Raw genomic sequence first — 24,529 nt, 5'->3', positions numbered from 1 at the left:
CACGACCAGGAGGAGGTCGGAATATTTCCGGCTATACCGAGGGACGAGGCAGGGGTGTCCTCTATCCCCCCTGCTCTTTGCGCTGGCGATTGAGCGCCTGGCCATGGCTTTGAGGGAGTCTAGGAACTGGAGGGGGTTGGTGCGGGGGGAGGTGGGGGGGGTGGGGGGGGCGGGGGGGGACACCGGGTATTGGTGTATGCGGACGATCTGCTGTTGTATGTGGCGGACCCGGTGGGGGGAATGCCGGAGGTGATGCGGATCTTTAGGGAGTTTGGGGATTTATCCGGATATAAGCTCAACATGGGGAAGAGCGAGCTGTTCGTGGTGCGCCCGGGAGACCAGGAAAGGGAGATTGGTGAGCTTCCGCTAAAAAGAGCAGAAAGAAATTTTAGATACCTGGGAGTTCAGGTGGCTCGGAGCTGGAGGGCCCTGCAAAAGCTAAACTTAACGAGGCTGGTGGAGCAAATGGAGGAGGAGTTCAAATGGTGGGATATGCTGCCGCTCTCCTTGGCGGGTAGGGTGCAGTCGGTTAAAATGACGGTGCTCCCGAGGTTTTTGTTTTTGTTTCAGTGCCTCCCCATCCTGATCCCTAAGGCCTTCTTTAAGCGGGTTAACAAGTGTATTATGGGGTTTGTATGGGCGAAGAAGACCCCTGATGCGCAATCAATACTCTCGAGACAAAGAGGAGTCTTATCTAATCGGCTTTAATCAGCTAGAACTGTACCCAGCAGCGGTGATACAGAAAGTGAAGGCTGCTGGGACGGCATCGGTTCTTATACCCCGCCTCTCAGGGCTGGGCTATGTACATTATCCAATGGTAGACCCCTCGGTCTAGCCAATGGTCATTCACCTCTCAGGTACTGCAATACCTGGTATTACCACAACCCCGAGGGTGAGAAGGGTGTTCTTGGAGCGGAGCAGGGATGTGGGGGGGTGGGGGCGGCGTGGAAGAGGCTGGTGATGGAGTCTTGTGTGGGCACGAGCCTGGGGGCGCTGGTGACGGCACCACTGCCACTTCCTCCGACGAGGTACACCACGGGCCCGGTGGTAGCGCCGATCCTCAAAATCTGGGGGCAATGGAGATGCCACAGGGGGAGGTGGGGGCTTCGGTGTGGTCCCCGATACGGGAGAACCATCGGTTTGGACCGGGGAAAATGGATGGGGGGTTCCTGAGTTGGCACAGGGCAGGTATTAGGAGGATGGGAGACCTGTTCATAGACGGGAAGTTTGCGAGGAGCTGGAGAAGAAATTCGGGCTCCCCTGGGCATGCTTTCAGGTATATGCAGGTAAGGGCATTCGTTAGGCGAAAGGTGGTGGACTTTCCGCTGCTGCCGGCGCGCAGGGTCCAAGACAGGGTGCTTTCGGGGGGGTGGGTTGGAGAGGGTAGGATCTCGGCAACTAATCAGGTGATGCAGGAGGAGGAGGAGGCCTCGGCGGAGGAGTTAAAAGGTAAGTGGGAGGAGGAACTGGGGGAGGAGATCGACGAGGGTATGTGGGTGGATGCCCTGGGAAGGGTAAACTTTTCCTCCTCTTGGGCGAGGCTCAGCCTGATACAATTGAAGGTGCTGCACAGGGCGCACATGACTAAGCTGTTTTTTGGGGAGTGAGGACAGATGTGCGAGGTGTTCGGGGAGCCCAGCAAACCACACCCACATGTTCTGGGCAGTCCAGCGTTGGAGGAGTACTGGAGGGGCGTAGCGAGGACGGTGTCAAGGGTAGTGAATTCCAGGTTTAGGCCTAGCTGGGGTCTCGCAATATTTGGGGTGTCGGACGAGCCGGGAGTGCAGGAGGCGAAAGAGGCCGGTATTCTGGCCTTTGCGTCCCTGGTAGACCGGCGAAGGATTCTGCTTCAGTGGAAGGAGGCCCCAAGCGTGGAATCCTGGATTAACGACATGGCAGGGTTTAATAAATTGGAGAAGGTGAAATTTGCCCTAAGGGGATCTGTGCAAGGGTTCTTCAGGCGGTGGCAGCCGTTCCTAGACTTCCTGGTGGAGCGTTAGGAGGTAGTCAACAGCAGCTGCAACCCGGTGGGGGGGTGGTGTGTCTAGTAGGGGATGCACTATTGTTTACTGTTTAATGTTTATTTGTTTATTTATGCACTTTTGTTCTTGTTGTTTTATTATTTGTGTAAAGGGTTTCTATTTTTCTGTTGTGAAAAATTTTGAGTAAAAATTAATTTTTAAAAAAGGGAAGGAAATCTGCCATCCTTACCTGGTTTGACCTACTTGTGACTCCGAATCTAGAGTAACGTGCTTGACTCTTAAGTGCCCCTCAAGGTCAGTTAAGGATGAGCAATAAATGCTGGCACAGCCTGCGATGCCCTCGTCCCATGAACGGATAAAAAAGAAAAAAATATTGTCACCATCCTTCACCTTGTCCACTGGTGTGGACATCATCTACAGGGTGGACGGAAAACCTTTCAAACTCAACTGATTGAAATCCAAGAGGATGACACTGACATCGCTCGTGCAGTTTCAGAATGCGGATGACATCGCCATCTCAATTCTCTCAGAAGAAATTCTCCTTGGCTCATTCGCAGGATTGGTTAATTCGCAGAATCGGTCTCAGCCTCAATCTCAAGAAGGTTCAAGACCTTCATCAATCCGCTCCCAGGCAAGATCCAGTCTCTCTCCCCATCAATGGAGAAACCCTCCCAAATGTGGAACATTTCTCATACCAGGGGAGCCATCTCTCCTCGAAGACTAACATCGATGCAGAGATCCAACATTGTATCCAATTCGTAAGCGCCTCCTTTGGCGATTTAAGGACGAGAGTCTTTGACGATCGTGACATCCGTGCTGATACCAAAATCCTTATGTACAAGGCGGTCATCCTCCCAACTCTTCTATACGCCTCAGAAACCTGGATTACATACAGATGCCACCTCAAGGCCCTGGAGTGGTACCACCACCGCTGTCTGAGATAGATTCTCCATATTAGCTGGGAGGACAGGCGTTCTAACAACAGTATCCTTGAAGGAGCCAAGATAATCAGCGTCGAAGCTATGATCATCCAAAACCAATTCCCTGAGGACCGGCCATGTGCTTAGGATGTCAGAGTCCAGACTTCAAAACAAATCTTCTTCAGAAGATCAAGGAAGGCTTCCGAACAAAAGGAGGCAAAGGAAGCGCTTCAAAGACACCCTGAAGTCTTAACTCAAGAAATGCAACATCAACATCAATACCTGGGAGAATCATAGAATTTAAAGGGCAGAAGGAGGCCATTCAGCCCATCGAGTCTGCACTGGCCCTTGGAAAGAGCATCCTACCCAAGCCCACACCTCCACCTTATCTCCATAACCCCACCTACCTTTTTTTTTGGACACTATGAGCAATTTAGCATAGCCAATCCACCTAACCTGAAAATGAAATGAAATGAAAATTGCTTATTGTCACAAGTGGGCTTCAAATGAAGTTACTGTGAAAAGCCCTTAGTCGCCACATTCCGGCGCCTGTTCGGGGAGGCTGGTAAGGGAATTGAACCCGCGCTGCTGGCCTGCCTTGGTCTGCTTTAAAAGCCAGCTATTTAGCCCACTGTGCTAAACCAGCCCCTAACCAGCACCTCTTTGGGCTGTGGGAGGAAACCGGGGCACCCGGAGGAAACCCATGCAGAGATGGGCAGAACGTGCAGAATCCACACAGACAGAGTCAAACTGGGAATCGAACCTGGGACCTGTGGTGATATACATCACTGTAAGTACACAAAGGGTTAATGTACATACACTACACCTATCTAGACACTAGAGGGAACACCAGAGACATGACACATAGACAGTCAACCAATAGGTCAGTAAGATAGGACATGACCAATGGGCAGTCACAGTACACACAGAGGTGACATTACCACAGGAGGGCATTACACCAACCCATATAAAAGGACACATCACACATGCTCAGTCTCTTTCCAGTGGAAACACTCAGTGAGTACAGACACAGGGTTGATTGAACATCACTCCCACCACGTGGATTGTAGCAGACTGGTTCGTCAGTCTGAGTAGCTATAGCAGGATTAACAGTAGTGTCGAATCCAAGTAGGAGAATTGTTAATAGTTTAATAAACATGTTAAAGCTATCTCCAAGTCTGAACCGTCCTTTGTCAAAGTGCACATCAAGGAAGCAGCTTATGCTACGACAAGAGCATAACAAAACATGGTTCCAGGAGTGACTGTTAAATCCATATAGTTAAAACTCAGCAAGCAGACTTCCGGGTGCGGCGATGACCAGCTGAGTCGCACGTTTCGGCAGCTCCCTGTGAAACGGACTTTTGGGCTCTTGATAGGAGCCCCAACGGCAATTTTGACGGCTAAAAACACTGTGCGGTAAACCAGAAGGGAATCCCCCCTGGATACGGATGGAAAAAGGAGGAGAGAGTGGCCAGATTGCAGTGGATCCTTTAGAACAGCGGCAAGGAAGGCAAGCAAAAACCAAGATGGCGTCGGAAGGTGGCAGTTTAACATGGGGCCCTGAACAACAAGAGTTCTTGAAATGCTGTGTGGAAGAGCTCAAAAAGGAAATGAAGAAAGAGCTGTTGGCCCCGATACTACAGGCGATCGAAGGGCTAAAGGAGGAACAAAAGACCCAGGAGCGGGAGCTTCGGGTCGTGAAGGCAAAGGCAGCCGAGAATGAGGACGATATACAGGGCCTGGTGGTGAAGACGGAGACGCAGGAGGCACATCAGAAACAATGTGTGGAAAGGTTGGAGGCACTGGAAAACAACGCAAGGAGGAACAACCTGAGGATTCTTGGTCTTCCTGAAGGTGTGGAGGGAGCGGACGTCGGGGCATATGTGAGCACGATGCTGCACTCGTTAATGGGAGCGGAGGCCCCGGCGGGTCCGTTGGAGGTGGAGGGAGCATACCGAGTGATGGCGCGAGGACCGAGAGCAGGAGAAATTCCCAGAGCCATAGTGGTGAGATTCCTCCGTTTTAAGGATAGAGAAATGGTCCTTAGATGGGCGAAGAAAACTCGGAGTAGTAAATGGGAGAACGCGGTGATCCGCGTTTATCAAGACTGGAGTGCGGAGGTGGCGAGAAGGAGGGCGAGCTTTAATCGGGCCAAGGCGGTGCTTCATAAAAAGAAGGTAAAATTTGGAATGCTGCAACCGGCAAGACTGTGGGTCACATATCGAGAGAGGCACCACTACTTTGAGACGGCGGATGAAGCGTGGACTTTTATTGTGGAAGAAAAACTGGAATGAGCGGGTTATTAAAAAGAACGTTCGAACAAAGTGGTGGGGCGAATGTGGGGGGCAAAGAGGGGTTTTATGTACTAATCCTGCGATGTGGTAACTTTTCTCTCTCCCACAGGTGGTGATGGGGGGAGGAGGGGAGGTGGAGGAGATGGGGCGTTGGCCATTGGGGGTGGGGCCAAGGGAGAAGCGCGGGCTTGGTTCCCGCGCTATGATAATCATGGCGGGAATAGAGAAGCAGGAAGGAGGGGGCGTCGCACGGTGCGAGCCGAGGTCACGGGGGGAAGCCGAGGTCAGCCAGAGTTTGCTGACTTCTGGGAGCAACATGGGGGGAGTAATTACGCTAGCGGGGGATCTAGCGGGGGGGGTGGGAGGGGGGAATTACTGGGTTGCTGCTGCTGGGGAGAGGGGGGAGCTGGTATGGGAGAGGATGGGCGGGGGGGCACCGCCTGGGGGAGATACAGCTGCGTGGGAACCGGGTGAGGAGCTGGAAAAAGGTGATGGCTAATCGACAAGGGGGGGGGATAGGAAGCCCCCCAACTCGGCTGATCACGTGGAACGTGAGAGGGCTGAACGGGCCTATAAAGAGGGCACGGGTACTCGCTCACCTTAAGAAACTTAAGGCAGATGTGGTTATGTTACAGGAAACGCACCTGAAACTGATAGACCAGGTTAGGCTACGCAAAGGATGGGTGGGGCAGGTGTTCCATTCGGGGCTAGATGCGAAAAACAGGGGGGTGGCTATATTAGTGGGGAAGCGGGTAATGTTCGAGGCAAAGACTATAGTGGCGGATAACGGGGGCAGATACGTGATGGTGAGTGGCAAACTACAGGGGGAGACGGTGGTTTTGGTAAACGTATATGCCCCGAACTGGGATGATGCCAATTTTATGAGGCGGATGCTAGGACGCATTCCGGACCTAGAGATGGGAAAGCTGATAATGGGGGGAGATTTTAATACGGTGTGGGAACCAGGGCTGGATAAGTCGAAGTCCAGGACTGGAAGGAGGCCGGCAGCAGCCAAGGTACTCAAAGATTTTATGGAGCAGATGGGAGGTGTAGACCCGTGGAGATTTAGCAGACCTAGGAGTAAGGAGTTCTCGTTTTTCTCCTATGTCCATAAAGTCTACTCGCGAATAGACTTTTTTGTGCTGGGTAGGGCATTGATCCCGAAGGTGAGGGGAACGGAGTATACGGCTATAGCCATTTCGGATCACGCTCCACACTGGGTGGACTTGGAGATAGGGGAGGAAACAGGAGGGCGCCCACCCTGGAGAATGGACATGGGACTAATGGCAGATGAGGGGGTGTGTCTAAGGGTGAGGGGGTGCATTGAAAAGTACTTGGAACTCAATGATAATGGGGAGGTCCAGGTGGGAGTGGTCTGGGAGGCGTTGAAGGCGGTGGTTAGAGGGGAGCTGATATCAATAAGGGCACATAAAGGGAAGCAGGAGAGTAAGGAACGGGAGCGGTTGCTGCAAGAACTTTTGAGGGTGGACAGACAATATGCGGAAGCACCGGAGGAGGGACTGCACAGGGAAAGGCAAAGGCTACATGTAGAATTTGACTTGCTGACTACAGGCACTGCAGAGGCACAATGGAGGAAGGCACAGGGTGTACAGTACGAATATGGGGAGAAGGCGAGCAGGTTGCTGGCACACCAATTGAGGAAAAGGGGAGCAGCGAGGGAAATAGGGGGAGTGAGGGATGAGGAAGGAGAGATGGAGCGGGGAGCGGAGAGAGTGAATGGAGTGTTCAAGACATTTTATAAAAAATTATATGAAGCTCAACCCCCGGATGGGAGGGAGAGAATGATGGGCTTCTTGGATCGGCTGGAATTTCCCAAGGTGGAAGAGCAGGAAAGGGTGGGACTGGGAGCACAGATCGAGGTAGAAGAAGTGGTGAAAGGAATTAGGAGCATGCAGGCGGGAAAGGCCCCGGGACCGGATGGATTCCCAGTCGAATTCTATAGAAAATATGTGGACTTGCTCGCCCCGGTACTGACGAGGACCTTTAATGAGGCAAAGGAAAGGGGACAACTGCCCCCGACTATGTCTGAAGCAACGATATCGCTTCTCTTAAAGAAGGAAAAGGACCCGCTACAATGCGGGTCCTATAGACCTATTTCCCTCCTAAATGTAGATGCCAAGGTCCTGGCCAAGGTAATGGCAATGAGAATAGAGGAATGTGTCCCGGGGGTGGTCCACGAGGACCAAACTGGGTTTGTGAAGGGGAGACAGCTGAACACGAATATACGGAGGTTGTTCGGGGTAATGATGATGGCCCCACCAGAGGGAGAAACGGAGATGGATGCCGAGAAAGCATTTGATAGAGTGGAGTGGGATTATTTGTGGGAGGAGTTGAGGAGATTTGGTTTTGGAGAGGGGTATGTTAGATGGGTGCAGCTGTTGTATAGGGCCCCAGTGGCGAGCGTGGTCACGAATGGACGGGGATCTGCATATTTTCGGCTCCATAGAGGGACAAGGCAAGGATGCCCTCTGTCCCCATTATTGTTTGCACTGGCGATTGAGCCCCTGGCGATAGCGTTGAGGGGTTCCAAGAAGTGGAGGGGAGTACTTAGGGGAGGAGAAGAGCACCGGGTATCTTTGTATGCGGACGATTTGCTACTATACGTGGCGGACCCGGCGGAGGGGATGCCAGAAATAATGCGGATACTTGGGGAGTTTGGGGATTTTTCAGGGTATAAATTGAACATGGGGAAAAGTGAGTTGTTTGTGGTGCATCCAGGGGAGCAGAGTAGAGAAATAGAGGACCTACCGTTGAGGAAGGTAACAAGGGACTTTCGTTACCTGGGGATCCAGATAGCTAAGAATTGGGGCACATTGCATAGGTTAAATTTAACGCGGTTGGTGGAACAGATGGAGGAGGATTTCAAGAGATGGGATATGGTATCCCTGTCAATGGCAGGGAGGGTGCAGGCGGTTAAGATGGTGGTCCTCCCGAGATTCCTCTTTGTGTTTCAGTGCCTCCCGGTGGTGATCACGAAGGCTTTTTTTAAAAGGATTGAAAAGAGCATCATGGGTTTTGTGTGGGCCAGGAAGACCCCGAGAGTGAGGAAGGGATTCTTACAGCGTAGCAGGGATAGGGGGGGGCTGGCACTACCGAGCCTAAGTGAGTATTATTGGGCCGCTAATATTTCAATGGTGAGTAAGTGGATGGGAGAGGAGGAGGGAGCGGCGTGGAAGAGATTAGAGAGGGCGTCCTGTAGGGGGACTAGCCTACAGGCCATGGTGACAGCCCCATTGCCGTTCTCACCGAGGAACTACACCACAAGCCCGGTGGTGGTGGCTACACTGAAGATTTGGGGACAGTGGAGACGGCATAGGGGAAAGACTGGAGCCTTGGGGGGATCCCCGATAAGAAACAACCATAGGTTTGCCCCGGGGGGAATGGATGGGGGATATGGAATGTGGCAAAGAGCAGGAATAACGCAACTGAAAGATCTATTTGTGGATGGGAAGTTCGCGAGTCTGGGAGCGCTGACCGAGAAATATGGGTTGCCCCAAGGGAATGCATTCAGGTATATGCAACTGAGGGCTTTTGCGAGGCAACAGGTGAGGGAATTCCCGCAGCTCCCGACACAAGAGGTGCAGGACAGAGTGATCTCAAAGACATGGGTGGGGGATGGTAAGGTGTCAGATATATATAGGGAAATGAGGGACGAAGGGGAGACTATGGTAGATGAACTAAAAGGGAAATGGGAAGAAGAGCTGGGGGAGGAGATCGAGGAGGGGCTGTGGGCAGATGCCCTAAGCAGGGTAAACTCGTCGTCCTCGTGTGCCAGGCTAAGCCTGATTCAGTTTAAGGTATTACACAGGGCACATATGACTGGAGCACGGCTCAGTAAATTTTTTGGGGTGGAGGATAGGTGTGCGAGGTGCTCGTGAAGCCCAGCGAATCATACCCATATGTTTTGGTCATGCCCGGCACTACAGGGGTTTTGGATGGGGGTGACAAAGGTGCTTTCAAAAGTAGTAGGAGTCCGGGTCGAACCAAGCTGGGGGTTGGCTATATTTGGGGTTGCACAAGAGCCGGGAGTGCAGGAGGCGAGAGAGGCCGATGTTTTGGCCTTTGCGTCCCTAGTAGCCCGGCGCAGGATATTGCTAATGTGGAAAGAAGCCAAGCCCCCGGGGGTGGGGACCTGGATAAATGACATGGCGGGGTTTATAAAGCTAGAGCGGATTAAGTTCGTCCTAAGGGGGTCGGCTCAAGGGTTCACCAGGCGGTGGCAACCGTTCGTCGAATACCTCGCAGAAAGATAGACGGAATGGGAAAAAGAAGGCAGCAGCAGCAGCCCAGGATCGGGGGGGGGGGGGGGGGGGGGGAAGGAGGAACCAGAAGGACTCTCAGGGTTGTTAATATATACTGTATAGTATGTATAGGTCGTTGCTACAGATAATTATATATTGGGCTGTTAAATTATATTTTTGGAGAGTGTTACTTGTGACAAGGCAGTTGCCAATTAGGGCTAGTTTTCATTTTTGTTATTTATTATTTATTCATTTTTTGTTTATAAAATAGGTCATTGTTATTTGTGTTGTTATAATATTGTGTAAAGGATGCACAATGTACTGTGTTGGTTGACCAAAAATTTTCAATAAAATATTTAATTTAAAAAAAACTCAGCAAGCAGTGACTACCAGCAACAGCAGCCAGGCAAGATGATGTTCAGGATTCCGGTTCCACAGCAGCTCAGGTACCAAGGCAATCTCAGTGAAAACTGCCGTTGGTTCAGGCAGAGATTCGAGATCTACCTGGTAGCGTCTGACGTAGATGGCGTGGCGAATGCAGAGAAAATAAAGCTTCTACTTACCATTGCGGTCAAGAAGCAGCTGAAATCTTCCAGACCGTCAAATACTCAAAGGGGCAAAAGAAGAGCGATTTCCAGGCAGTCCTGGACAAATTCCAAGAATTCTGCGAGGAACATACAAGAAGAAAAGGTAAAAGAGGCGCCAAAACTCACCGCAAGGTAGGCTTGCAGCAACGAACGGCAGTTTTGAATTGCAGCCATCTTGGAAAAGGTGCTGCACATGCGCAGTTGCGTGAAGAGCGCACAGAACGGGAAGGTCCGTTTGCGCATGCTCGAGAAGCCGCGCATGCACAATTGCGAAAAAGGCCCCAAGTAAAGGAACAGTGATATGCGCATGCGCAATTGCTTCCTACGACCTACGTCACATGCTTCATGGCGTCAGAGGCCCCGGATCACACCCACTTAAAGGGCAAATGTCCCAAAACACGGAAAAAAATTTACAACCGTAAAACCCGATTCTTTCACCTGGAACGACAGCACAATGCCTGAAATTCGACCAGTAGCTGAAAGTAACCTCCGCAGAACCCTGCAACAAGCAGTTAGCACCGCCCAAAGAGATGATACAGTCCTTGAAGACTATGACTCAGATCTTGAATTCTTCTTTGGACATCGCGAGCCCAATGCCAGCTCTGACGCAAACAGTGATGATATGGTCCTAGAAGACAACGACTCAGACGAACATTTCACCTTGGATGGCTACCCCAGTACCAAATACGTAACGCAACTAGACGTGTTGCACATTGATGACCCCGACGACGAGTTCTTTGGATTGGGAGATCTTCAGCCCAGCAGAAGAGTGAGTGCAGGATTATGCTGCGGCCTGACACCAAGAGACAGAGAGCGGTCCAAGCCCACAGAAAGTGGCCTGCTGCCACACAGAGAGTGGTCCATGCACCGCGAAGGGTCCCCGACTCCACACAGAGAGTGGTCCATGCACCACAAAGGGTCCCAGCCTCCACACAGAAAGCAATGAAAGACTCCACAGCGAGATAACTGCACGTCTCCATACAAGAAGTGACTCCAGTGACACAAGCCTCCACAGCGAGCTCGTGGATAGACTCCACGATAGAAGCAACGCAAGACTCCAGAGCGCAGTCCTTGCATGAAAAGAAGTGATGACAGTTTCCACAGAGCGACCATTGCACAATTCCACACAAGGAACGCTGCAAGACTCCACAGAGGGAGTGACACAAGCCTCCACAGCGAGCTCGTGGACAGCCTCCACGATAGAAGCAATGCAAGACTCCAAAGCGCAGTCCTTGCATGAACAAGACCATGAGGGTCTCACAACCTCCTCTGAGCAACCAGCAGCAGCCAATGCAAGTCTGCCACGCTCAAGTGAACAACAGAAAGACTATGACAGTCTGCCATGCTCAAGTGTACAGCAAGCAGACTATGACAGCCTACCATGCTCCAGTGAACAAGAAGACTCTGATCGTCTAACACGCTCAAGTGTACAGCAAGCAGACTATGACAGTCCACCCAGATTATTTGAGCCACCAGAAGGAGACTCTGACGGTCTACCCAGCTCAAGTGAACGACAAGAACACACTGAGGCTCTACCCACTGTATGTGAGACAAGTGACGACGGCATCCCACTTCCAATACCAGATGTGCAACGTGATAGACCTCAGCTAGTGTGTACAGAGGCACTCGACAATCACAGTGAGACTACTGGTGTCTCCGGTGACACCACGTTACTTCAAACCTCATTTGCTCAAGCCTCTCCACAAGCGAATGCATTCCTGAATGTTTTGACTATGGTCGGGGAGCATCAAGAGACCTAAGAAGATGCAAGTGAACCTGAAATGACTCCGGACGGGGAGCATCGAGAAGCCAAAACTGACTCAGGTGAAACAGACTAGACTCCAGACGGGGAGCATCGACAAGCCAAAGCTGATTCAAGTAAGCCGGACATGACCCCAGATGGGGAGCGTCGCAAACTCAGTGACGGCACGCTCAAGGAAACAGCAGATGCCACAAAGCACACTAACACGAGTAACTGTGTGAAGGACTCGTATTATCCACAAAGTGTGGTCCTTGAGCGCAGCAAACACGGCAACAAAACCAACCACCACAACAACAACATCAAAGACAAGAGCAAGGAGCGTACCAAAGGCAACAACGTTGACAACAAGCACGACAAAAACAACACCAATGGAACTATGACTGGTACGACTGGTACAACTCTGCCAATGCGGGACACTGATACTGCTCAGCTCAGAACAATGACATACCATGGCAGGATGATGCATCTTACCAATTCACGTTTGCTGCACTACCAACAGGCAACCTGGCTTTCAGGACAGATGCCATCAAGAATTACCACCACAAGCATCGAAAGAAAAAAAGAGTCCAATTCAGACAACAAAGTGAGTTGACCACTTCTTGGTTCCTTCAGCCCAGGGACACTGATGGCGTTTACAAAGCAATGCCACCATCAACATCACCAACTCATCAACCAAACAAGAAAGCCACTGGACCATAATAATGAATGAACTTTGGACTCATGCGTATGATTTGGACTTATTGTTTAATGATCGCTGTTATCATAACTTGCACAGAGTATCACTCATCTACCTAGTTTGTTCAATTTTCTTTAACACTGTACAGAAAATATGTAACACGAAAAAAGGGGGGATGTGGTGATATACATCACTGTAAGTACACAAAGGGTTAATGTACATACACTACACCTATCTAGACACTAGAGGGAACACCAGAGACATGACACATAGACAGTCAACCAATAGGTCAGTAAGATAGGACATGACCAATGGGCAGTCACGGTACACACAGAGGTGACATTACCACAGGAGGGCATTACACCAACCCATATAAAAGGACACATCACACATGCTCAGTCTCTTTCCAGTGGAAACACTCAGTGAGTACAGACACAGGGTTGATTGAACATCACTCCCACCACGTGGATTGTAGCAGACTGGTTCGACAGTCTAAGTAGCTATAGCAGAATTAACAGTAGCTTCAAATCCAAGTAGGAGAATTGTTAATAGTTTAATAAACGTGTTAAAGCTATCCCCAAGTCTGAACCGTCCTTTGTCAGAGTGCACATCAAGGAAGCAGCTTATGCTACGTCAAGAGCATAACAAAACAGGACCCTGGAGCTGTTAAGCAACTGTGCTAACCACTGTGCTACCGAGAGACCCTTGCTCAGAAGAGATTTACTTTGGGGAACCTCCTGATTGACGGGACACAATTCTTTGACGACAAGAGGAGGCCGCGAAAAGTAGCTCCAGAGAGTCTAATGATCAACCCACCTCCCGGAAACACCTGCCAAGTGTGCAGGCAAAGATGTGCACACATGATGTGGCTCCAGGATCAGGCTCATCAGCAATGCAAGAACCCACAAAATCCATAACCGGACTTTCTTAGGTGGACAATCATACTCGTTAGCAATGAGTGAAGAAGACGGAGACTACACACAGTAAATTCTCATAATCTTACTGATATCATTTTTGAGAATCAAGGGAAATTATAAATCAAAATATGTGGAGACGTAGAAAGGGGGGAAAAAACTTGTATTTTGTGTTTTCCACGATCACCATACATTTCAAAGAGCTTTACAGTCAATGAAGTACTTTGTGAAGTGTAGTCACTGTTGTAATGAGGGAACGCAGCAGCCAATTTGGACTCCGTAAATGACAACGTGATAATGACCAGTTAATCTGTTTTGTAATTTTGATTGAGGGATAAATATTGACCCAGAGACCAGGGATAACTCTCCAGCTTTGACAAAGAGTCATCAGACTCAAAACATTAGCTCTTTTCTCTCCCTACAGATGCTGCCAGATCTGCGGAGATTTTCCAGCATTTTCTCTTTCGTTTCAGATTCCAGCATCCACAGTAATTTGCTTTTATAACTCTCCAGCTCTTCTTCAAACCAGAGGAGCCATGGGAGCCTTTACACCCAGCAAAACAGGCAGAATTAATTAATTGAGGAGGATGTTTAAACTATATATACATACTCTCAAACTAATAAGGGAGAGGACGGGTCCAGGTGCGGGCAAATTTACAAGTCCAAAGGTTAGAAGTGGTGATGTTTGCTGATGATTGCACAATGATCAGTACTGTTCGCAATTTACGGGATACGGGATACAGTCGTATCCATATGTAGTTCGTTGAAGGGTTTAATCTGACAAAGAGCTCACGCGAAAACGGTCATTACATCCACTGCAGTGCTAACTTTCCCTGTTGCCACTGTGTCACCTATTGCAAACTGAATATTTGATCCTCTGAAAATGTGTTCTTTTTGCATATTTGTTCCTTCTTCTCTTACATAGAAACATAGAAAATAGGAGCAGGAGGAGGTTATTTGGCCCATCAAGCCTGCTCTGCCATTCATTATGGCCATGGTGGATCATCCAATCAATAGCCGGATCCCGTCTTCCCCCTATCCTTTGATCTCTTTAACCCCAAGTGCCACACCTAATTGCTTCTTTAAAACATACCCGGTGGGATTCTCCGTGTCAGAGACTAAGTGTTGATGTCGGGACTGAATCGGTGGTGTTCTACGACGGGAAAATTGGCACGCGTTCCATATATTTACCACCCTCTGTGTAAAAAAACTTGTTTCGCGCATCTGTTCTAAACTTTTCCCCATGCACTTTAAACCTAGGTCCCCTGGTACTTGACTCTCCTACCCTAGGAAAGAGCATCTGACTATCCACTCTGTCCATGCCATTCTAATCCTTGAGACCTCTGTCAGGTCACCTCTCATTCCGTCTTTCCAGTGAGAACAGACCGAGTTTATCTAACCTCTCCTCATTGCTAGTGCCCTCCATACCAGGCAACATCCTAGTAAACCGCTTCTGTACCCTCTCCAAAGCATCCACATCCTTTTGGTAGCGTGGTGACCAGAATTGTACACAACGTTCCATATGAGGCTTAACTAAGGTCTACAACATGACTTAACAACACTTTAACAGCTACAACATGACTTGCCAATTTTTATATTCAATGCCCCAACCGATGAAGGCCAGCATGCCGTATGCCTTCTTGACCACCTTATCCACATGCGTTGCCACTTTCAGTGATTGGTGGACATGCACGCCCAGATCTCTCTGCCTACCAGTACTCGCAAGAGTTCTACCATTTATTGTGTAATTCCTACCTGCATTGGACCTTCCAAAGTGCATTACCTCACACTTGTCCGGATTAAACTCTATCTGCCATTTCTCCGCCCAAGACTCCAACCAGTTTATATCCTGCTGCATCCTCTGACAATCCTTTTCACTATCCGCAACTCCACCAATCTTTGTATCGCCTGTGAACGTACTAAACAGACCAGGTACATTTTCTTCCAAGTCATTTATATACACCATGAATAACAAAGGCCTCAGAACCCTGTGGAACGCCGCTAGTCACAGCCTTCCATTCAGAAAAGCACCCTTCTGCTGCTACCCTCTGTCTTCTGTGACCTAGCCAGTTCCCTATCCAACTTGCCAGCTCTCACCTGATCACATGTGACATCACCTTTTGTACCAGTCTACCATGAGGTACCTTGTCAAAGGCTTTACTGAAGTCCATGTATAGAACATCTACTACCTTTCCTTCATCTATCATCTTTGTCACTTCCTCGAAAAACTCGATCAAATTAGGGAGGCACAATCTCCCCTTCACAAAACTATGCTGTCTATCACTAATAAGTCCATTTGTTTCCAAATGGAAGTAAATCCTATCTCTCAGAATCTTTTCCAACAATTTCCCTGCCACTGACGTAAGGCTCACCAGCCTATAATTTCCGCAAACTATGACCCCTAGTTCTGGACTCCCCCACCATCGGGAACATTCTTTCTGAATTTACCCTGTCTAACCCTGTTAGAATTTTGTAAGTTTCTATGAGATCCCTTCTCACTCTTCTAAACTCCAATGAATATAGTCCGAACTGATTAAGGGTGGGTTTCTTCGGCTGCGACTGCCCGGCAACCAGAGAATCCCGCTCGAGGTCAATGGACTTCTGCATTGTCCGCGTCTCGCCCGTGGGGTTCTTGCGGCGGATGGGGCGCAAGAATCCAGCCCTTCATCTCTCCTGGAGTGGTATTTATGATGGAGTGGTGTTTAGTCCTAGCTATGTAGGTCATGGGCATCTTATTGGGATTCATATGATGTAATTAATAGGAGGAGCCAGGTCTGTCTGTAGTTTTGAGGAGTGTTTGCCATAGGATTTGAACCTTACAAGACAGAAGGATTTTCAGGTTGATCCTGACAGGGTCTCTCTCAAAAGGTCTGTACAGCGAACCACAAGGGACCCTGATTGCTAACTTTATTTATGAGTTGATATTGAACTGTATTGTGTTGCGAAGAATTCATAGAATCCCATACAGTGCAGAAGGAGGTATTTTGGCCCATTGAATCTGCTCCAACCCTCTGAAAGAGCACTCCACCCATGCCCAATCGCCCCACCCTCTCCCTGGAACCTTTCGTAACCTGCACATCTTTATGAGGGCCAATTCAGTATGGCAATCCTCCTAACCAGCAGATCTTTGGACCTAGCAGGAATATATATAGCAGCAAGTGTAGATAGTGAGTTCAAGTTTTTCCTTTAATTTCAGAAATGTTTAACTGTTAATTGTAAAGCTATTTTCTTTGATGTCAATGTGGTTAATTCAAGAGCACCCACAGTACCTGGAAAGCTGAAGAGACACTTCGCTACACAGAGAAGTCACCAGAGGATAATGGCGGACAGTGTCTAGCAGTTTGTTGCCAGGGAACTCCAAGGACTTTGCACGCACGTGGGATTTTGAACATATTACTAGCAGTCCCTTTTACTCATAATCAAATGGTTTGGCTGAGCCGGCAGTACATTCAGCAAGGAACCTCCTCGAAACATGCCTCCGTGACAACGCGGATTTCTACGCCACATTCCTCAACCTGCAAAATTCGCCAAGCCAGGGCTGGCTCTCGTCAACACAGAGAATGTTCTTCAGGTGTACCAGGACCATGATCCCGTCATCAAGGCCCTTCTGCAACACAGAGTGAAAAGGAATGTGGCTGGAACCCTCATTAAACAGGAACAAAGAGGGAAAAGGTACAATGACGCAATGCCTGCAGTCTCCGCAGACCTTGCACTCTAGAACCGGGCCAAACAGTCAGAATGTAGACCACACACGGCACGACAAACTGGAGATGGTCGACAACCATGCCCTCCAACCAAACAACCAAACTCCAGGCTCAAGGACTATGTTCTTTTTTTTTTATAAATGTTTTTTATTGGGTTTTTGAACAAAGATTATTTACCGTTATGTACACAGGATAAGAAACATGTATATATATATATATACTTGTGCTCCGGTTTCCTCCCACAGTCCAAAGATGTGCAGGTTAGGTGAATTGGCCATGATATATTGCCCTGAGTGTCCAAAAAGGTTGGGTGGGGTTACTGGGATAGGTTGGAAGTGTGGACTTAAGTGGGGTGCTCTTTCCAAGGGCTGGTGCTGACCCGATGGGCCCAATGGCCTCCTTCTGCACTGTAAATTCTATGAATCTATGAACCTATGAATGGTGGGGTAGGCCTTAAGACCCAAGTGACCAACTCCAGCTCCGACCTATTCTGATCTGATATTAACATATCAAGTATAACATACAACTGGTAAAATATTTAATGATATGGGACTAGACATCCCAGTTTGGCTGGCACGATTCCAGTTTTTCAGTGCCCTGACAATTTGCTCAAAATAGCTCAAATACAGCCTCGCAGCTTTTCCTCTTTACATGCACCATACCAGAGATTTCCCTCAGCACTTCATCTTTTTGCATCAGCATCTGTTCCATCACTTCCTCTCCCCTTCACTACACCTCGTGATGCATTTGCTGTCTGCAAGTTCAGAAATAGCCTCAAATCTGGCTGGACATATTCTAGCAGATATCATCGCATGTATGCCTACCTCCAACTGACATTCCACAGATTCCCACCACTGATCACCCACGCAACATAAGGGAGTCCCAAGGCCTTGCAAAGGTGTCCCAGTTTTGACTTTTGAAAATCTGGCTCCCTTAATTACCACTTTGAACCAAATGCCTGCTCTGATCCACCTATAGGAGGCCTCAGCAAATAGGTAGACACAAGACAAAAGCAAAATATTCTGGAAGTTGGAGAACTGAAATAAAAACAGAAAGTTTTGGGGAAAAGGTCAGCCTGGTGGCACAATGGTTAGCACCGCTGCCTCACAGCACCAGAGACCGGGGTTCAATTCCGACATTGGGGGGACTGTCCATGCGGAGTTCGTACTTTCTCCCCGTGTCTGCCTGGGTTTCCCCTGGATGCTCCAGTTTCCTCCGACAGTCCAAATATGTGCAGGTTTGGGGGATTGGCTGTGCTAAGTTGCCCTTAGTGTTTATATGCGGTTATGGGGCGGCTGTGTGGGCTGCACTTTCCGAGGGTCGGTTTGATGCGCCAAATGGCCTGATACTGCACTGTAGAAAACATTCAGCAGCTCTTGCAGCATCTGGGGAGAGCGAAACTAAATTCCGCTGACGCCTCTTAGTCCTCCCCGTCCCTGCTGGTGGAAATCAGCCTCAGCCCCACTGTTTGGAAGGAGGAAGAATCTGCAGCTGGGTGTATCCATCACGTGACAGCAACGGTCCAATCAGGAGCTCCGTTGCCACAGTGACCTCACGTCAATCATACGTCGGCGCGTAGGCCCGCCTTCTCCGAGCATTGACTGGCTGGCAGGGATGATGATACCTTTCCCTCAGGATTGTGATAGGTTAGTGATCCTGTCACTCAGCCCCGCCCGCGGCGCTGCGTGGGGGAGGTGCTGCTGGGCTGAGGGACTGAAGAGGAGCGTTGCTCGGCACTGCCCCTTGCCTGGCCATGGACTCTGAAGTGGCCGTGGGCTCTGTGATCTCCTGGGGCCTCATGGTCATCGCTTTCGGCTCCACGCTGTTTACGGCCTGGAAGCTCGGACTGGTTCAGCGGCTCCTGTACCGGGTGAGAGTGAGGAGGCGCGGGGGACAGAGACCCCCGTCCCTGGGGTGGGAGGCGAGGGCAGAGTGACCCCCGTCCCTGGGGTGAGAGGCGGGGGCAGAGTGACCCCCGTCCCTGGGGTGAGTCCTGGGGACAGAGTGACCCCCGTCCCTGGGGTGAGAGGCGGGGGCAGAGTGACTCCCGTCCCTGGGGTGAGAGGCGGGGGAAGAGTGACCCCCGTCCCTGGGGTGAGAGGCGGGGGAAGAGTGACCCCCGTCCCTGGGGTGAGTCCTGGGGACAGAGTGACCCCCGTCCCTGGGGTGAGTCCTGGGGACAGAGTGACCCCCGTCCCTGGGGTGAGTCCTGGGGACAGAGTGACCCCCGTCCCTGGGGTGAGTCCTGGGGACAGAGTGACCCCCGTCCCTGGGGTGAGTCCTGGGGACAGAGTGACCCCCGTCCCTGGGGTGAGTCCTGGGGACAGAGTGACCCCCGTCCCTGGGGTGAGTCCTGGGGACAGAGTGACCCCCGTCCCTGGGGTGAGTCCTGGGGACAGAGTGACCCCCGTCCCTGGGGTGAGTCCTGGGGACAGAGTGACCCCCGTCCCTGGGGTGAGTCCTGGGGACAGAGTGACCCCCGTCCCTGGGGTGAGTCCTGGGGACAGAGTGACCCCCGTCCCTGGGGTGAGTCCTGGGGACAGAGTGACCCCCGTCCCTGGGGTGAGTCCTGGGGACAGAGTGACCCCCGTCCCTGGGGTGAGTCCTGGGGACAGAGTGACCCCCGTCCCTGGGGTGAGTCCTGGGGACAGAGTGACCCCCGTCCCTGGGGTGAGTCCTGGGGACAGAGTGACCCCCGTCCCTGGGGTGAGTCCTGGGGACAGAGTGACCCCCGTCCCTGGGGTGAGTCCTGGGGACAGAGTGACCCCCGTCCCTGGGGTGAGTCCTGGGGACAGAGTGACCCCCGTCCCTGGGGTGAGTCCTGGGGACAGAGTGACCCCCGTCCCTGGGGTGAGTCCTGGGGACAGAGTGACCCCCGTCCCTGGGGTGAGTCCTGGGGACAGAGTGACCCCCGTCCCTGGGGTGAGTCCTGGGGACAGAGTGACCCCCGTCCCTGGGGTGAGTCCTGGGGACAGAGTGACCCCCGTCCCTGGGGTGAGTCCTGGGGACAGAGTGACCCCCGTCCCTGGGGTGAGTCCTGGGGACAGAGTGACCCCCGTCCCTGGGGTGAGAGGCGGGGGAAGAGTGACCCCCGTCCCTGGGGTGAGAGGCGGGGGAAGAGTGACCCCCGTCCCTGGGGTGAGAGGCGGGGGCAGAGTGACCCCCGTCCCTGGGGTGAGAGGCGGGGACAGAGTGACCCCCGTCCCTGGGGTGAGTCCTGGGGACAGAGTGACCCCCGTCCCTGGGGTGAGTCCTGGGGACAGAGTGACCCCCGTCCCTGGGGTGAGTCCTGGGGACAGAGTGACCCCCGTCCCTGGGGTGAGTCCTGGGGACAGAGTGACCCCCGTCCCTGGGGTGAGTCCTGGGGACAGAGTGACCCCCGTCCCTGGGGTGAGTCCTGGGGACAGAGTGACCCCCGTCCCTGGGGTGAGTCCTGGGGACAGAGTGACCCCCGTCCCTGGGGTGAGTCCTGGGGACAGAGTGACCCCCGTCCCTGGGGTGAGTCCTGGGGACAGAGTGACCCCCGTCCCTGGGGTGAGTCCTGGGGACAGAGTGACCCCCGTCCCTGGGGTGAGTCCTGGGGACAGAGTGACCCCCGTCCCTGGGGTGAGTCCTGGGGACAGAGTGACCCCCGTCCCTGGGGTGAGTCCTGGGGACAGAGTGACCCCCGTCCCTGGGGTGAGTCCTGGGGACAGAGTGACCCCCGTCCCTGGGGTGAGTCCTGGGGACAGAGTGACCCCCGTCCCTGGGGTGAGTCCTGGGGACAGAGTGACCCCCGTCCCTGGGGTGAGTCCTGGGGACAGAGTGACCCCCGTCCCTGGGGTGAGTCCTGGGGACAGAGTGACCCCCGTCCCTGGGGTGAGTCCTGGGGACAGAGTGACCCCCGTCCCTGGGGTGAGTCCTGGGGACAGAGTGACCCCCGTCCCTGGGGTGAGAGGCGGGGGAAGAGTGACCCCCGTCCCTGGGGTGAGAGGCGGGGGAAGAGTGACCCCCGTCCCTGGGGTGAGTCCTGGGGACAGAGTGACCCCCGTCCCTGGGGTGAGTCCTGGGGACAGAGTGACCCCCGTCCCTGGGGTGAGTCCTGGGGACAGAGTGACCCCCGTCCCTGGGGTGAGTCCTGGGGACAGAGTGACCCCCGTCCCTGGGGTGAGTCCTGGGGACAGAGTGACCCCCGTCCCTGGGGTGAGTCCTGGGGACAGAGTGACCCCCGTCCCTGGGGTGAGTCCTGGGGACAGAGTGACCCCCGTCCCTGGGGTGAGTCCTGGGGACAGAGTGACCCCCGTCCCTGGGGTGAGTCCTGGGGACAGAGTGACCCCCGTCCCTGGGGTGAGTCCTGGGGACAGAGTGACCCCCGTCCCTGGGGTGAGTCCTGGGGACAGAGTGACCCCCGTCCCTGGGGTGAGTCCTGGGGACAGAGTGACCCCCGTCCCTGGGGTGAGTCCTGGGGACAGAGTGACCCCCGTCCCTGGGGTGAGTCCTGGGGACAGAGTGACCCCCGTCCCTGGGGTGAGTCCTGGGGACAGAGTGACCCCCGTCCCTGGGGTGAGTCCTGGGGACAGAGTGACCCCCGTCCCTGGGGTGAGTCCTGGGGACAGAGTGACCCCCGTCCCTGGGGTGAGTCCTGGGGACAGAGTGACCCCCGTCCCTGGGGTGAGTCCTGGGGACAGAGTGACCCCCGTCCCTGGGGTGAGTCCTGGGGACAGAGTGACCCCCGTCCCTGGGGTGAGTCCTGGGGACAGAGTGACCCCCGTCCCTGGGGTGAGTCCTGGGGACAGAGTGACCCCCGTCCCTGGGGTGAGTCCTGGGGACAGAGTGACCCCCGTCCCTGGGGTGAGTCCTGGGGACAGAGTGACCCCCGTCCCTGGGGTGAGTCCTGGGGACAGAGTGACCCCCGTCCCTGGGGTGAGTCCTGGGGACAGAGTGACCCCCGTCCCTGGGGTGAGTCCTGGGGACAGAGTGACCCCCGTCCCTGGGGTGAGTCCTGGGGACAGAGTGACCCCCGTCCCTGGGGTGAGTCCTGGGGACAGAGTGACCCCCGTCCCTGGGGTGAGTCCTGGGGACAGAGTGACCCCCGTCCCTGGGGGTGAGTCCTGGGGACAGAGTGACCCCCGTCCCTGGGGTGAGTCCTGGGGACAGAGTGACCCCCGTCCCTGGGGTGAGTCCTGGGGACAGAGTGACCCCCGTCCCTGGGGTGAGTCCTGGGGACAGAGTGACCCCCCGTCCCTGGGGTGAGTCCTGGGGACAGAGTGACCCCCGTCCCTGGGGTGAGCCCTGGGGACAGAGTGACCCCCGTCCCTGGGGTGAGTCCTGGGGACAGAGTGACCCCCGTCCCTGGGGTGAGCCCTGGGGACAGAGTGACCCCCGTCCCTGGGGTGAGTCCTGGGGACAGAGTGACCCCCGTCCCTGGGGTGAGTCCTGGGGACAGAGTGACCCCCGTCCCTGGGGTGAGTCCTGGGGACAGAGTGACCCCCGTCCCTGGGGTGAGTCCTGGGGACAGAGTGACCCCCGTCCCTGGGGTGAGTCCTGGGGACAGAGTGACCCCCGTCCCTGGGGTGAGTCCTGGGGACAGAGTGACCCCCGTCCCTGGGGTGAGTCCTGGGGACAGAGTGACCCCCGTCCCTGGGGTGAGTCCTGGGGACAGAGTGACCCCCGTCCCTGGGGTGAGTCCTGGGGACAGAGTGACCCCCGTCCCTGGGGTGAGTCCTGGGGACAGAGTGACCCCCGTCCCTGGGGTGAGTCCTGGGGACAGAGTGACCCCCGTCCCTGGGGTGAGTCCTGGGGACAGAGTGACCCCCGTCCCTGGGGTGAGTCCTGGGGACAGAGTGACCCCCGTCCCTGGGGTGAGTCCTGGGGACAGAGTGACCCCCGTCCCTGGGGTGAGTCCTGGGGACAGAGTGACCCCCGTCCCTGGGGTGAGTCCTGGGGACAGAGTGACCCCCGTCCCTGGGGTGAGTCCTGGGGACAGAGTGACCCCCGTCCCTGGGGTGAGTCCTGGGGGACAGAGTGACCCCCGTCCCTGGGGTGAGTCCTGGGGACAGAGTGACCCCCGTCCCTGGGGTGAGTCCTGGGGACAGAGTGACCCCCGTCCCTGGGGTGAGTCCTGGGGACAGAGTGACCCCCGTCCCTGGGGGTGAGTCCTGGGGACAGAGTGACCCCCGTCCCTGGGGGTGAGTCCTGGGGACAGAGTGACCCCCGTCCCTGGGGTGAGTCCTGGGGACAGAGTGACCCCCGTCCCTGGGGTGAGAGGCGGGGGAAGAGTGACCCCCGTCCCCTGGGGTGAGAGGCGGGGGAAGAGTGACCCCCGTCCCTGGGGTGAGAGGCGGGGGCAGAGTGACCCCCGTCCCTGGGGTGAGAGGCGGGGACAGAGTGACCCCCGTCCCTGGGGTGAGTCCTGGGGACAGAGTGACCCCCGTCCCTGGGGTGAGTCCTGGGGACAGAGTGACCCCCGTCCCTGGGGTGAGTCCTGGGGACAGAGTGACCCCCGTCCCTGGGGTGAGTCCTGGGGACAGAGTGACCCCCCGTCCCTGGGGTGAGTCCTGGGGACAGAGTGACCCCCGTCCCTGGGGTGAGTCCTGGGGACAGAGTGACCCCCGTCCCTGGGGTGAGTCCTGGGGACAGAGTGACCCCCGTCCCTGGGGTGAGTCCTGGGGACAGAGTGACCCCCGTCCCTGGGGTGAGTCCTGGGGACAGAGTGACCCCCGTCCCTGGGGTGAGTCCTGGGGACAGAGTGACCCCCGTCCCTGGGGTGAGTCCTGGGGACAGAGTGACCCCCGTCCCTGGGGTGAGTCCTGGGGACAGAGTGACCCCCGTCCCTGGGGTGAGTCCTGGGGACAGAGTGACCCCCGTCCCTGGGGTGAGTCCTGGGGACAGAGTGACCCCCGTCCCTGGGGTGAGTCCTGGGGACAGAGTGACCCCCGTCCCTGGGGTGAGTCCTGGGGACAGAGTGACCCCCGTCCCTGGGGTGAGTCCTGGGGACAGAGTGACCCCCGTCCCTGGGGTGAGTCCTGGGGACAGAGTGACCCCCGTCCCTGGGGTGAGTCCTGGGGACAGAGTGACCCCCGTCCCTGGGGTGAGTCCTGGGGACAGAGTGACCCCCGTCCCTGGGGTGAGTCCTGGGGACAGAGTGACCCCCGTCCCTGGGGTGAGTCCTGGGGACAGAGTGACCCCCGTCCCTGGGGTGAGTCCTGGGGACAGAGTGACCCCCGTCCCTGGGGTGAGTCCTGGGGACAGAGTGACCCCCGTCCCTGGGGGTGAGTCCTGGGGACAGAGTGACCCCCGTCCCTGGGGTGAGTCCTGGGGGACAGAGTGACCCCCGTCCCTGGGGTGAGTCCTGGGGACAGAGTGACCCCCGTCCCTGGGGGTGAGTCCTGGGGACAGAGTGACCCCCGTCCCTGGGGTGAGTCCTGGGGACAGAGTGACCCCCGTCCC

The 24,529-nt window shown here is 54.1% G+C and overlaps 1 protein-coding gene across 1 annotated transcript in view; it reads left to right on the top strand.

The window, feature by feature from the left end:
* The first annotated feature begins 18,800 nt into the window (after positions 1-18,800).
* ilvbl (ilvB (bacterial acetolactate synthase)-like) overlaps positions 18,801-24,529 on the top strand; it is a 59,294-nt gene continuing 53,565 nt past the window's right edge. Inside the window, exon 1 of the mRNA XM_072486782.1 lies at positions 18,801-18,971. Coding sequence (XP_072342883.1) covers positions 18,855-18,971 — 117 coding nt within the window. The 5' untranslated portion in view covers positions 18,801-18,854. The remainder of the gene's footprint in view (positions 18,972-24,529) is intronic.

This window comes from Scyliorhinus torazame, chromosome 21 (assembly GCF_047496885.1).
Source record: "Scyliorhinus torazame isolate Kashiwa2021f chromosome 21, sScyTor2.1, whole genome shotgun sequence".
NCBI classification, from domain to species: domain Eukaryota; kingdom Metazoa; phylum Chordata; class Chondrichthyes; order Carcharhiniformes; family Scyliorhinidae; genus Scyliorhinus; species Scyliorhinus torazame.
Note: the sequence above shows the minus strand (reverse complement) of the source record. Positions and strands in the feature narration are given on the sequence as shown.